General features: G+C 48.2%; 1 protein-coding gene across 3 annotated transcripts in view; it reads right to left on the reverse strand.

Annotated features, from left to right (window-relative positions):
* NSD1 (nuclear receptor binding SET domain protein 1) overlaps positions 1-15,320 on the reverse strand; it is a 62,693-nt gene that overhangs the window by 14,902 nt on the left and 32,471 nt on the right. For all 3 annotated transcript variants that reach the window (XM_065644172.1, XM_065644170.1, XM_065644169.1), the window contains exons 11-21: positions 11,073-11,216; positions 10,527-10,650; positions 9,810-10,010; positions 8,201-8,380; positions 7,716-7,872; positions 7,215-7,420; positions 6,536-6,648; positions 3,988-4,257; positions 2,538-2,654; positions 1,002-1,143; positions 441-547 (exon numbers count right to left, since the gene is read on the reverse strand). In XM_065644172.1, coding sequence (XP_065500244.1) covers positions 441-547; positions 1,002-1,143; positions 2,538-2,654; positions 3,988-4,257; positions 6,536-6,648; positions 7,215-7,420; positions 7,716-7,872; positions 8,201-8,380; positions 9,810-10,010; positions 10,527-10,650; positions 11,073-11,216 — 1,761 coding nt within the window. The remainder of the gene's footprint in view (positions 1-440; positions 548-1,001; positions 1,144-2,537; positions 2,655-3,987; positions 4,258-6,535; positions 6,649-7,214; positions 7,421-7,715; positions 7,873-8,200; positions 8,381-9,809; positions 10,011-10,526; positions 10,651-11,072; positions 11,217-15,320) is intronic.

The raw sequence follows: 15,320 nt of genomic DNA on the forward strand, positions 1-15,320 counted from the left end.
CTCTAAAGCAACTCCAGGCTGAAGGAATGTGAGTTTTCAGGCCTTCCATGCACGCTCACAATTTACCCAGGCCTTTACTTTGGGAAATGAGCTGAGCTGTGTTTTCTTGGTTATCCAATAGAAATCTTGCCCATGCCTGCCCTTTGCTGCTCTAGTGCAGCGGAAATCGCCGCGATAATAAACAGAAAATTCTGAAAAAAAAATATTTTATTTACTCTTTTGGTGTAAAATCCTGTAGTTGTTTAAACGAACTCTAATAATTGAGGTCTAAGATCTGCTCTCTCAGAATGAAAACTTGCATATTCAACTCATTTCAAGTAGTGTTCTCCTGGCCACACTGAAACCAGATGGATTAGTCTTCCTGAGATCTACACATCAAATGATACACATCCATGCAAAGAGGTGATTTGGATGAACAAAGCTTAAAGGAGGCATCATACCTTTGGCCGTACTCCTAGGAAGCCACTGCAATTTGGGGCGCCACATTTACAAACGGTCTTTCCGTTTCCCAAACACTCCAGATTGTAGTTGAAAGTCAGCTCAGTCCCTGGTAGAGAAGCAGAACAAAACCAAGCAAGTTGTAATGAACGATGGGGCAGAACGTCTTAGTGCTGAGTAAAAGCACTTGTGAAATATAATGACACGAATGACTGTCATGGCTGCGCAAGGATCCCAACTATTAATCTCCCCACAGACCTGTGTGGATTGAAAATTCAGCACAACCCAACACTCCTATCACATCCTACAGCCAAAAGGAGCATTGGCCCCCACGCTATAGCGGGCTTAATTCCACTTCTTGACCCTGTAAATTAGAACTATGAACCTCCATTTATACCATGGACGTATGTGTTTCATTGTGTCAGTACTGGTGTCAAGTCTCACGACTGCCTATAAGAAAGCAAAAATTAAATATCTTCCCATGGAGCCACAAACCCTCCTCTTTCCTTACAGAAACACTCCCACACTTCTACCTGCAGCACTGACAGAGCAGGGTTCCTTACCAGCTTTGATATTTACAAGTGCGAAGAGCCCAACCCGAGTATCGCCATTCACACACCATTTCTGAGTCTCACAGTTTGGCTGGCAGCAATGGTTCATGAATCGAGCGTAATTGCCCTTTGGTCCAGCATCAATGATTCGATCCTGGAATTGCAAAACAACAACAAAAAAACCCAGAAAAACACACTTAGTAAACTGTCATTTCCTGCTCAAGCCCTTGCAGTCCGGGTACCAGTGTGCCAGGAAAGCATTAATCAGGAGTGAAAAGCACGACAAGGGAGGCATCTGATGACGTTTGCAACACACCCAACTACATACACGTGTTTTAACCAAGTACGAGTGGCAGGTGTCATGGGGTTGCCTGCACAATCAACCCACACCCAACCAGGTTCCACACGCTGATGTCTCTGGTCAGCGCTGGCAGGTCACACAGCAACAGTCCCCTGTGCACCATCATACTCCTCTACAAAGACCCACGGGCCCCTGAACAGCCAGGAAAGTGCTACTGCTGCTTTCCGTGAAGTCCTCCCTGCGCTGGCAGTGCTGGACAAACACCACGCCAGCACACCTCCAAGGCAGCACTTGAGGTTCCAGACCCTGACTTCTGCTTAAAAGCAAAATACCAGTTCCTACTTCTTGTACGTCAATGTATAGAAGGAAAACAGGAACAGTATGTAATGTGTGAGGTACACTTCTGTGCAGCACACTACCATTTGTTAGACTGAGTCAGAGAGAAGAGGGCGGCTGCAACTGGGATTTGGGTTTGTAATAACGAGGGAGATATTAACAGTCAGTTTTGTCCCAGCTCCCACTCATCAGTGAGACAAGGAGAACAAGATATGGTCAGTGAACTTCCAGCAAGAAGAGGGGAGACCCAGAAAGTAGTCCTATTATTATCCTGTCCAACGCTCAACAGCTTCTTCCCATACCCGTTTTCACGGTTTCCTTCTAACCTTTCCAAGGTTGAGTGACAGAGTGTGGAAAGCTGCTGACAAAACTACTCACCTCTGAAAGTCGGGAGCTCACACCAACAACCCAGCCTCCAGGACCACTGAGGAGTCTGTGGGGGTAACAAACTCCAACGCTTTACTTAGATCAGCAAGACCTGGGATCTGAACTTAGGAGAGTCTCACTGTGCCCAATACTTGTACACCTGAGGACTGGTGCCTCCTCTGGCATGCACCAGCCCAGCTCTGGACACTCCACGGTTCAGCTCTGGGAAGGGTCCTGAGGTTACAAATTCACCTTGTTATGCTGAAACAGCATCTACGATCCTCAGACTACTGCACTCAGACAACTGCCTCGCCTCTTCTGAACAATCTCCAACAGTCGGTTCAGTTTCCTCCTAATCCTGATATCCAACAAACTTCTCTACTGCATGTTGGTTCTTTTAGTCTTTTCTGTAGTGGAAATGTAGACCAGCTCATGGAGCAACCCTTATCACCTTTTTACTTGCTGGAGAAAACCCCTATCATGCCTTCCTTGCAATCATTTTAATTCTGCCTAGGAACCTGGCAAGAGAAATTCCTTCCACATACCTTATCCAGTGTCAACATGTAGAAATTGGTGATGTCATGCTCCTGAGCATAGCGGATTCGGGCTCTGCACTCCTCTTCATCAATTAGCTCCCCGACATACTCATTAACAAATTCACCCTGTCAGAGAGAAAACAACAAACTGATACGACAAGCTCCCTCCAGGATTGAGGGACATCCACCTTTGTGCTAAAACTCAGTTCCTGTTTCCTTTGTGGAAACCTTTTCATAAACATCTTCCTCTCTGCTATTGCAACAAGCCTGACCTATAATCCAAGAGCCCTGAATCATTCCTCCGTTTCACACACTCAACAAATAACTTGAAATCGATTAAATAAAGCAACAACAGCTATCGGGTTATTCCTTGTGCTATGGAAAGAATTAACATTCCTGGACAGCATAAAAGTAAACCACAAGAAGCTCAAAGCACAGCATAACGGCGTTCCAGCTGGAAACAATATCCCTTTGGGGACCAACCGCACGGAGCAGCTGATGCACCTATGGCACCTGCTCCTGCAGCAAACCCACGGAGTTCCCTGTGGCGAAATGCAGCAGAGACCACGCTGCACCCGCCAAAGGGATCCGCAGCTCTGCTCCTCTGGGGCTGCGAGGTGCCTCCATAAATAACTGGCTTTTGCTGTTTCCAGACTGCCTGCTGAAAGTGAAACACAACAGGCGTGTAGAAAGGCAGAGAGATCCTTTAACCTACATCACAGCACGAAATAAGCCTCAACAGGACAGACGCACACTTCTTCCTCCTGCTATCAGAAGGACAGAAGGATATGCCCTTCCCTACAGCATGTTGTCCCTACTCCTTTTTCAAACATTCTTCTCCTACTATGCTAATTGTCCTCTTCCACTTCACCCTTTCTTAGCTTTGGGGTTCTCTTTGCTTTACCGTTCTTCATTCAGCACACACGTGTGTCCACAGAACTACTGTTCTCTAGATGTAAAAAAAATATATGCAAGTGTTCTAGCTGGAGATACCAGTTTCAGCAGTAATAGTAGCCATCTCCAAGATGTTACCCTTTTTTAAGAGCCAAGCCCTGGTTTCAGTTTCTGATGAAGATTCTCATGCTGGAAAAGCCTGGCTATTCAAGAATGGGGGAGAGGTATAATCACTGCTCCCTGTCTGGAAATCCTGAGCACCGTTTTCAGGCCAGTGTTGTGGTGTACTCATAAAGCCCATTGTCCATACAAGCAGACAAATAGAGCAATGATCTTTCTTACCCTGTAAGACACCAACATGCAAACCATTTTCTTGGTTAGCTGAGCCAAAACGTTCTTGTCAGGACTGGAAAAGTCAAATTCATCCACTTTCCTAAATGGCATTCTATGGCAAGAAGTCGTCTTCAAATTATGGCAGACAGTAGTTTTTGTGATCTATTGAAACCAACACTGAGCAAGAGAGAAGTGGCAACAGAAAATCACATGCAGAAACAAGAGTATGTACCTTTCTGATGTCTGTTTTGGCTTGCAAACCCCAGCCTCGTGCCAGCGTGCGGAAAATCTGTACCTCGGGATACTGGCGCTTGGAGAAGCACTGGTTCTGGCAGCGCTCCCCAGCAGGGCAGACCATGGGGTGACATTCATAGAGCAACATGCGATTGATGCATTCTGAGTCAAGGCCGCACGGGTTTTCATCTGTTGGTTTGCAGTTGCAACGTGGTATCTCGGACAGGTCTGCAGTGAAGATCTGCACCTTACCCACCGGCCGGTTCACCTTGAACGCACAAGAAGGGCATTAGCTCTTAAGAACAAGTTATCCTGACAGTCACCACTGTGCTCAGCCCCTGCCTACAGTCTGACAGGCTGCAGTGCCAGCTGGTTACAGTGAGGGGCAGAAGGACACAAGGACAGGCACATATTTACTTTTGGGCACACAGTTTCAAGAGGTACACAGTTATAAGCTTTTCCTTACAGTCCTGGGTTTTGAATCTATTACCTTCAAGCTGTTTTGTGCTCTCAGCTGCCCCTATGAGAACCATGCTGGCCTGCCTGTGACAGAGAGGGCACACCTACACACCAGGCCACAAGCAGTTTGCTCTCTACCCAGGTGTAAATGAAAGAAAAAACAAACAAGGCTGGGGTTGGAAGGCCCAAAGAGGAGCTCAGAGTCAAGCCAAGGAGCTCTCTAAAAATTGCTCTGGAAAGAAGCAGAGTGCAGCAGAGTGGAGACACGACTGGTGCGTCTGTGGCACAAGCAGGGTCCTTTGGCTTTGGTTAAGGCAGCCAACGCTGGAATGCGGGTAACAGAGAGTCAGGACTTTGGAGAGATACACTGAAGAAAAGCTCCTTGCTGTTCTTTGCCTGGGTGAGCAATACCGTTGTCTCCCTTTCCTCTCCCAGAACAGGAAAGGAGGGGACCATTTAGCAAAACTATTCCAGCCCCCACACAATGTATCTAGTCCCACCGCAGAGCAAAGTTTCGGCACTGGCAGCCTGCCCAAGGCTGGCCTAGTCCTGATCCTCCTCCGTTGTTTAAACGCAAACCCTGCAGAAAACCCTGAGTAATCTCTTCCACACAGTCTCCCTCTTATAATACTGCCTCCCACCTCCGATCTTCCCTGTCACTCTTGTGTTCTCTGCTGCCTCCCAGCTCTTACTCAGTCCGTGAGCTCATCAGCTCGTTCAGAATGACAAGACTCACAGGATTAGGTCGTTCCATCACCAGACAGACAGAACTGCCTTTGCTGGCTCTGGCACCGCCACTCCAAGCAACCAGGGTGTCTGAGCACGCACACGTGCCCCGCAGGCCTGCCCGGCTCTCCCAGGCACTGCCAGTACAAAACCAGCTCCAAACCAGGGCCATGCTTGGATTAGCCACAACCCTGATATGATGAAGGATCCCAAGTGTATTTTGTGGTGCTCCTTGGGATGGACCCCAAGGCGTTGATCTCCTTAGAAGGCCAGGATGGGTGGACACAGCGGGCTTTGGCCATTCCACCCTGAAGCCTTCTCCAGTTCATGCCCCAGTATGCTCCCGTGAAACCGCTTTGCTTCCACACAGAAAACCAGCTTGCACCCAGACCTCAGAAAAGTTGCCATGGCTAATGACCATGACCATCATTATTTATATTAAAAGGGTATTTCAAAGGCTCCAAACTGCTTCCAAAGTTTCTTCATGTTGTGGCCAGAGATAGGCTAAAAAACATCCACAATGAGAAACTGTATTTCCTCCACTGAAGCTGCCTGGCCCATACTGCTGCCACAGCATCCAGTTGCGCTCTTCACACTGTACAGTAACTCATGTAGGACATACCTGCTTGCCTAGAAATCCCAGCTAGAAACAAGAAGTGCCAGCAATCTGTTAAGCTTTTCATAGTTTGCCACATAGAAAAGGAAAGGAGTAGACAGAGGTAACGAAAAAAGAACGGTCCTGGGTTTCTGATCAACCTGGACCTGCATCTCAAACAGACACATCTGCATCCTGTAGGTTTTCTCTTGCTGCTCCAATTCTCTCCCAAAATACAGCCCTAAACATGAAGAGTTCCCCAAAACTCAGCAAAAGGCCTGATATTCCAGCATGCACACCTGCTTTGGTATTTCTGTTCAGTCACCAACTGGTACAGAGATACAAAACAACAGCAGAGATGAAACAAGATCCTGTGGGTCTCCATCCTCCACACCGCACCCTGACCGTCTCCTGTCTCTCACCTTGCCACCAGCGGCACACGGTACCTGAGCGCAAAGCGATTACCAGCGCTCTCCCTGAACTCCCAAGGTAGCGAGACCCTCCCTTCAGAGCACGCAACTGACACGGAACAGCACAGAGACTGTTCCAGTAAATCAGAGTACCTCTTTTACTGGTGTCCAGCTTCCAGACAGCTCTGCGCACACCTGAGTCCCTTCTGTGGAGGATGACTGAAGATGTCAAGAGGACCAAAGTGACCTTCAAATGCAGCCAGATGCCCAAGCAGTAGAAATGTTTCTGTATATCTGTAAATCACCTGCACCGACAGCTCAAGACTTCCACACCTGTCTCCCCCACCTGCCCTCACCTTGATGTGTTTGTAGGGAGGAGGTTTCTTGTCATTCTTTTTGTCTTCCTGAAGCTGTCTCAGTTCTTTCTGTGCCTTCAACTCTTCAAATCTTACTGCAGCTTCCTGAAGAGCTAAATGAGAGAATACGTTGTGTTATGAGGAACTCCCTCTGCCCACACAGAGCTGGGCTGCCAGTGTCCACCCAGTGCTGACAGTTCCATCCACAAAGCTCCCTGGCCGCGTTCTTCAGAGGCCGAGGTTCACCGGAGGAGCGTGAAGAAAAGGCCAATGCAGTAGGGCAGGAGTTACAGTGAGGGATCTGCCCGTGGGGGAGGAAGCATCTAAACTGTCAGCTGGCTTTGCCTGCTTTTGGGCAGAGGTGTCAGGCAGCTCCACTCACAACTCTCAAGTGCATTTTTATATACAGATACTGACAAAGCAGCAGCTCACTCGGATTTAGAGTGGCTATGTCAGAGTTGGAGAAGTATTCAAGATCTGCAGACCCTTCTACCTCTCTGGGAGTCAGACCAACAAATACTCCGAGTGTGCTGGATAACAGATAAGCAGCAGCTCATTCTACAAATTTAATTGCACTTTAGCTCTAAGATGACATTTTCCTCTGCTACAAGAATACCACTTCTCCACATGGGAATGAACAGAGAAAGAACATGTACCTCCCTGGATGAAGACAAGTTACCTTTCTTGTATATGCCATCCACACCCTTCCCCATCTTGTCTTTGCTGCTGACATCACCCTCCATGTAAGGGAACACACGGGCCTGGTGTGTCCACAGGTAATCCTTGGAGCCAAAGAACAGCACGGGGAACTCGCCGATGTCGTGTTTCATTTTCTGGATGTTGACAGGAATTGTCCTAGGATGGCAAATCTCAGCTGGCCACCATCTGCAACACAGGGAAAGGCAGATGAAACCTCTGGCTTCCTCACTGCCAGCCACCTCAGAAGCACGCTACTGTGTGGAGACATGGGAGAAAAGTGCGTGAGGGCTACCAGCAAGGCTGGCGGGGAGACAAGAGGCTACTGGAGAAGGAAACACGCACTTTACCAGCCGCTAAATGCATGCGAAAAAACCAGAGACTGCTGCACTGTACCCTGCAGAGAGGAGCAGCTTCTCACCTCAGTCACCATGAGCACTGCATGAAGAAGCGATAGGGACAAGTCTGTTCTACCTTCACCTACCTGTAGCGCCCAACTTTCACCCAGACTACTTCTTTGTAGTGTGGTTTTTTGCCTGCCTTGCAATCATTACAATACCAGCTTCCCTCTGGCATCTCAATGTTTAGACACTCACGGTGAAATGCAGCCGGGCACGACTCACAGCATAAAAGACTGCCCCCTGCAAAGAAAAGGAGGAGGAATTTATCAGAGTCACTGCGCAGGAGTCCTGAACTCCACATTTCCAGACAGATACAACAGAGAATAGGGCATGATGCTCTTGTGCAAACCCTTTTCAAAAGTTGTGCCCTATTCACGCTGCAAGAAGAACCCTTCTAAAGATCCAGAAGTCGTCCAAGCCTGAAGCTGGACTTCAATGGGCTGCACAGGAAGGCAACTTGTTTTAGTTCTCACTAGCACACTCTGGACTAGCAAAGCTTCTGCCTGCTCTAATGACTTCTTGTCAGCACATCGCCTGGTGACAGGGGACCCAGAACAGCCTGTCTCACCTTCTGAGCAGACAAAGCACCAGCTGACATTGACGTGCTCGTGGTTGCGGCAGCCCCTCCGTGCAGTGAAGTGGTTGGGGCAGATGATGCTGTTGGAGGCGAGGACCACAGAGCCGGCGGCGAGGCAGAAGTCGTTGGAGTGGTACGCGACCGGACATCGCACACAGCGCATCAAGCGACCTGGCACCAGAACATGTTGAGAACACAGTGAACCTCTAAAGGAGGCTGAGATTTTCTTTCCTGCCAACACTAGTCTCTACTGAAACCTAAGCTCAAAACAAGCAACTACAGGTGATCTTCAGAAAGGGAAACAGATCTTTAATTTCTATAGACATCCATAGACCAACTCACTAGATTCCTATCAAATTATACATATTATGATATTATATATTTTAAAAATACATATTTGTATATAATACATACACAATTGCATTATTTAGAGGTGAAAAACTCCCTGCATGCTATGCAGAAACAGTTCAAGAGTTCACAGCCTGGGACTGCTTCCTATCATACACAAATAATTAGTAATCAACTCAGACAGTAATTACACTGGGGGTGTTCCAAGTGCTTAGCTGTGCATAATGAAACCAATCCGTGTAGCTTCTGAAAACATCAGCACTTGCCTCTCCACTTTATCAGATTTTTAACCTGAAATTCCAGAAGGGAGAATTCAGATTTGCCTATAGGCCTAATTTACCCAAGGTTTCTCGAGCCTGTTTTCAGTTCCTCACAGGAGACTATGAACAGGGAGAAGAGGTGGGAGGGAAGTGGTAAATTTGACCACTGAGAATCAGCAGCCAGAAGAACACAACGCAAACATTCGGTGGGGAAGTGGTCAGCTGTGGGCTGTAGGTCTCAGTGTTATCTTCCACACCAAACACTGATATGTGGGGAAAAAAAGACAACTTTAACACAGACTTTGAGGATAAAAATAGAGCTGGTCTTATTGCCACTCATCTTAAGATACTGAGAATTTAAAGAAAGGCAGCTTTAGAAGCAAACGTACAGGGCAATCACATAGAAGTTTTAAGTTTAATCATGCGAGATAAAGGTCAAGGTATGCCCATCAACAGCTCAAACAAGTGTTTGCCTGAGAAGCTCAGCCCAAGGGTGTCACTGCTACAAGTCAAGAGTTTGCATTATAAAAAAAAGGACAACTAGACCAATATCACAGTTTTTACTATGCTGCTCTCTGTGCCGTTGCCTTGGTAGCCAGCACTGCTACGCAGGCACTGTCTGCAGCACTGGCAGGGTAAAAAAAAAGTACATAAGAAAAACATGAGTGTCCATATAGCTCCAGACTTATTCAAAAACCCAGAGAAGCATGTGGCACTGCTGGACGTGCAGGCATCCGAATGTCTGGGCAGATGAGAACATTTGAGTTGCCGTGTCTGACCATCAGGAGTGCTGACGAGCAGCAGCCTCGCACACAGACATCTCCTTCCACTCCTGAGAGAAGCTGTTCCTCAGCAAACGCTACAGCGAGCGCTGTGGCAAGGACAGAACATCAACATGAGGAACTAGTGGACCAGGTAACTGCACAGTGGACATGAAACAAAGAAAAAGCTTCTAACTGCATCCCCTAGACCACCCTAGAAGATTTCGGTACCTTTAGATGCAGAGATGTTTGCTGGGTTAGCAGCATGACAAGTCATGCAGATGTGCAGGGAGCATCGGAAGCCCTTGTTCTGCATGACTGTGGGCGGATACTTTTGTATGCACACTTCGTGGTAATACTTCCCACAGAGGGGCAGCAAGCACCGTTTGACATCTTCCCCGCAGCTCTTGCACACAAAGCAGGTATGAACCCCTGGAGAAAGAGCAGCAGACGGAACACCGGTCACATAAATGAAGACTTGATGCTTCCACCAGCCTGTTAGCACAGCACAGCTTCGCAACCTGCTGTACCCGTCCCAAAGCACAGGTCTCTGCAACAGGCTGTTTTCGTCTGCAGCTGCAATAAAACTCCAGATGGAAAAAAATATTATAGTTGTGACTCCAGGTCAGCGAAAAAGAAGTAAAAAACAAAAGTCAGCATCCTTGCTTAGACATTCCCTCCTTTCCAGCCCTCTCTCTGTAGTCTCAAATAAGAATTTCCCCTTCTCCTTCCCATCAGATCCTGGACATTCACTTCTTCACACCCCACACACCTGAATTAACAAGTAAGACCAGTTAATGAGTAAATCATTTTAAAGCATCAGACTAATAATCAGAAGACTAAGAGCTATTTAGCAGCCCTACTGCGGGCACATCACTCCAGCAAAGGAAGCACCAGGTAAGTGCGTAGCAAGTCCCCGTTCTTCTGCGCTCATAAAAGCTGCTGTACCTGTGGAACACTCGTTGCAGATGAACTTGCCCTTTGGCATCTCGGAGAGCCCAAGGCACTGCAGGTGGAAAGCACCACAGCACTGTGCCTCACACAGCAGCAATTCCCCCGGCTTCTCGCAGATCTGTGGGGAAAGAAGCACAATGTCAGCTCTGAGCATCCCAACTCATCCAAGGCAGCAACAATCCACATGCTGGCCAGGACTGCCAGCACAGACCCCGTGTGGAAAAATGCTAAATTTTCCTTGTGTCAGTTAATTCAGGTAGTTTGTGCATCACCGCTGCCATTCACCATCCAGCCCCTGCTACCACACATCTGCTAAAATGAATCCTATGTCTCTTACGTCTCACTAACATCTGTGAACTTTAGCAGGAGGAGAGGCAATCGCAGAGGAAAGGCTCAATTCGGAGCACAAAAAGCTGGTTAATTCTACGATAAGCACCTTGAGGCTACCTGGGCTATTCTGTGGTACTAGTGTGTCCTAGAACTTAAACAAACACACTTTACAGTGGTAAAGTTTCAAAGAGATTTCTTCAAGGACACTACCTGACACACATTCTCCTTGAGAGCTGCTCCTCCTCCACGCTCCCCCTGCATCTTTTTGGACGAAGGCACTCCATGGTCGTTCTCTGACCCCTCTTCATTACCCTCTTTGGGACTTGCAGCAGTCCCATGAACCGATGTCTCCCCCTTTAAAAAGAAATCCATAATCAGCGCTGTCAGTAGTTTCTGTCCTGACTTGGAAAATACAAATTCTGACATTAAGCATGTAACAAGTTTGGCACTTGGTCTGTGTGTGTTACCCACCCCAGACAGAACATCCCCCATGCAGTTCCACCAAAGGACTTATAAGCAAACAGTTTACTACATCATTAAAAAAAATACATGCTCAACACAATTATTTTCCTGTGCATAACCTCTCTCTGAGGAAGAAGGTAATGCCCTGCACACAAACAAATCAGGTAGGTTGGAATAGCTTGGAGCATCCTACATGCTAATGTCTGCTTACCCTGGAAATGCAAACAAAAAAGTTCAAATTATCTCGATTGCAGTTTCCACCCAGCAAACGAGCCAGACTTTTCCCCACACTTGTTTCAGCTTGTCCTAGCCCATGTAAAATACAGGCACATAGGTACTTGAAGGCTGTGCTGGTATGAACGAGCTGGCCAACGCCAAAGAGAAGAGTGCAGCAGGGCATTTACACCATCCTGCCAGAGCAGAGTCCTTCATGAGCATCTGTCCTGTATGAGTACTGCAGCACCGACTGTAACATCTACTGCTGAAAGAGCATCCTGCTGAGGAGAGGAGTTCCAATGACAAAGACCCAACTGCACCCTCACGGGCCAAGCCAGGGATCCTGCCACAAGGCTTCCCAAAGCGGAAGGACACCTGCCGACATGTCCGGGGGACCAGCCCACACACCATAAGAGGGAAGGAGAGCAGCAGATATCCTAGAGACACTTGTTTCTATCACAAGATACTCCTGTCCTGCAGCTGCCCAGGGCAGCACTGCCTTTACTTTTGCCAGGACAGGGAACTCAGAGCCAGGGAACACCATCCTGACAGATTCCAGGCCTCTGGGGACAGCCCGGGCAACACCTCAGTGGCCTTGCCAGCCCCAGCTGCCACTCCAGAGTCTATTTTTTAATATCCCAGCTCACTGCAGTTAACTGAGTGGTCTCAGTGCGCAGCTGCCCACTTCTTCTTGGGTCAGCACCCCATACCCAGTGCATGCCCAGACACAAACTGTTCACCTGAAAGACCCTGTGAGGGATTCAGAGCGCTGGCAGGAGCAGCAGCCATCACTCCCACCCCTGCAGCCCCGCTCCATGCCAGGTGTCCAGCTAACGATCGGGAGAGGGAGCTTTGCACCACTTTCTGTATGGGAGTTGTGGTGCTACTAAAGTTTGTAAACTGAACTGAATGCCCTCTGAACACATTATTAATAAGGGCAAAACAAGGACATAAAGATTTCCTAAAGTTTAAAGCTGGAAGAATCTGGAGCTGGTATTCAGGTCAGATAATGATGCTTCCTCTGTTTGTTTCTTTGCTGTTGTGTTTTGTTTTTTTTTTTTTTTTTAATTCCCTAAATGCAGCAGTACACTTTTCTTTGAGAACACTTTAAAGCCATGTGAGTTCTGCAGAGCATTGATGCACAGGTGCACTGACAGTATATTACAGCACACAGTACAAAGATGGATGGTATAAATTTCCTTTATTGAGCATAAAGAAGAGCAGAGTCCCAGCTACAAACTACTGCCAGTCCAACACACCACAGAGCATACAGCCTTACAGACTATCATCAGCATCTCGCTGGAAAGCTGGCAGCGATGCCGCCTGTGGCAATACTGATAAGGAGCACGTAAGCTGCTGCCACCCTACCACACAGCCTGACAGAGGGAAGGGAAAGGTCTCTGTGGCGTCAGTAAAAAGACCATCTACAACACAACAGCCACCCTTGCCTCTATATGCAATAGCATCTTCTCAAGCTAAGCGCTATGACATTCCTGCTAGTATTTTTGCTAGGAATTACATAGTCTGCCGCAAGGCAGCCCTCTGTCCAAAACACTTGCTTTGGCTCCTGGAACACTCCAGGGGCAGCACCAGCAACCAGTGCTCCAAGGACTGGGTACAGCTCAGGTCCTCCTACTCCTACACAGGTTCTCTCTCTTCTGCTCAGCTCAGCAGTGACCTGAGGCTTGCAGGGGTCACTGTAACAGAGAACAAGAGCAGGGTTAATTAGCTACTGGTATGGGCAGATGTCAGCTATAGCTTCTGCTTACACTGGGGCCCAGTGTTACAAAGTGAGCTCGGCCACTCTTGTGGTCACCAAGGTCCCTGTCAGGAGGGGCAGGGTGCTGGTGAACACCTACCCATCCCCTGTGCTCAGGGGCACCACCTTCCTGCTTCAGCTAAGGGTTCAAGACAGTGTTTTGGAACAGGGGGACATAATCAGACTTGCTACAGAGGTATGAGTGGTCTGGAACTGGCTTGGGTCTTCCCATCCTTCAAGCCGCTTTCTACTACGGCTGCCAGGACTCCTTGTTTTGAACCTTGACGGCCGCGTTTCACATGTTATTGGAATGGGAAGCTAAAATGCATCTAGGAGTCACAGAGGGTTAACCAGCAACATCTTGGTCAGATCTGAAAGCATCTGTGAGCAGCAATGCTACCTTAACAACTGGGCTTGCGCTGCCCAGCATGGCACAGCATGCTCTAGCCCTGCTCTTTCAGCCTAAACCAGCCTCATTTGGTTCTGCAAACAGCTGGCAAATCTGCACGTTTCACATGCCAGGATCTTGGCCTTATTTTAATCAACGCTCCCAGAACAGCATAGGGAAGGGAACATCAGAGCTAGGCAGGATGGGTAAGGCCAGACACCTGTGCTCTGTGAAAGGGGAGAAGGGGATGGCTGTCCAAGGCCATCGCTCCAAAGAACCTGTTGTGCTGTTCCCCCTCCTTCTCCTACCCAGCACGAGCCCTGCAAAACCACGTACCTCCTAGAGAGGGCAGCTCTCCCATCTCAGGTCTTCCTCCAGAGCTATCTCTGCTGCTGGATCTGGCACAGCCTCAAAAGCCTGGCCTGTTCTTTGGCACAGCCTGACCTTGGCTCACAACCTTGACAACCATTTCAACAGCATTTTCCATCCCCTTCTCTCAGTCTCTTGCTGCCCTGATGTTACGGACTTGCACTCCTGGCTCCATGGACAGGCAAAGACAGAGAAAGCTGCTTAGTTCAGCCCAGGCAGACAAGCTTTCCTCTGAAAGTAGCTGGGTCCAAGGCTTCACTGTGCTGTATCAGACTATTTCTTCCAGCACCATTCACCACAAAGTGGGGTTCCTTGCCTGGTGTATGGAAAGTCACTTAGGGACCAGGGTTGTCCAAATTCCACAGGAAAGCTCTATTGCATCTCCACAGCCCACTAACACTCGCCAGTACCCACGCACTCACCTAAGCCAAGGGGCAAACACTCTCACCACAGCAACTCAAGAGACACAATCACAGAGAAATGGATGCTGGCAAAAGGTGTGAAGCATCAGTGTGTGGGGTTTTTTTGTTTGTTTGCAGGTCTTTTTGGCATGGTTTACCATACCCAACTTCAGGTTCCCAACACAGATGTCTAGGGCTGGAGGCAGTTAAGGCTCCCTGGGCTTCATTTGCAGTCAACAGCAGGTGCAGGATTCAGAGCCATGGCCTAACTACGTTGTTACTCTGACCTGCCCCCTCTTTTCTTCCCCATGAAACATTCACAGAGAATTTGCTGGCTCAGAGCTGAGCCAGTCCTTTAGTAGGTGCCTCACTGCAGATTGTGTTAACTACCCCACATCATGGACAAATGTATTTGTACAGGCTTCTTGGAAATATGATTCCAGATGAGCACACTTCAGAAAGAGCACTAACAGCAGCACAGGAGTACCCCGCTTTATCATCCCCATCAGAAACCACCTTTTCAAAAAGCAGTAGCAGCAGGGTGGCTGGCACTGCTCAGACGAGTGTTGTGAGGCTTGTGCTCTCCTGGAAGCTGTATAACAACAACAAATATAACAATATATGTCTATAATTGGCTCCTGAAATACATACTGACTATCCTGACAGAACAGCCTGCTGCTGAATCTGGGCCATTGAAGTGGGAGGCGATGGTGAGAGGCCCAGAGGTGTCCAGCCTCTCCCAGGAAAAGTCTTGCTTCCCCTACACTTGGTGATACCTGGCTCATTCCTAAAAGGCAAAATGTGCTTGTCAGAGATATTTGTATGCCAGCTCTGCTGGACGGCAGAATGTAATCAGAGGCTCT

This window comes from Caloenas nicobarica, chromosome 13 (genome assembly GCF_036013445.1).
Source record: "Caloenas nicobarica isolate bCalNic1 chromosome 13, bCalNic1.hap1, whole genome shotgun sequence".
Lineage (NCBI taxonomy): Eukaryota > Metazoa > Chordata > Aves > Columbiformes > Columbidae > Caloenas > Caloenas nicobarica.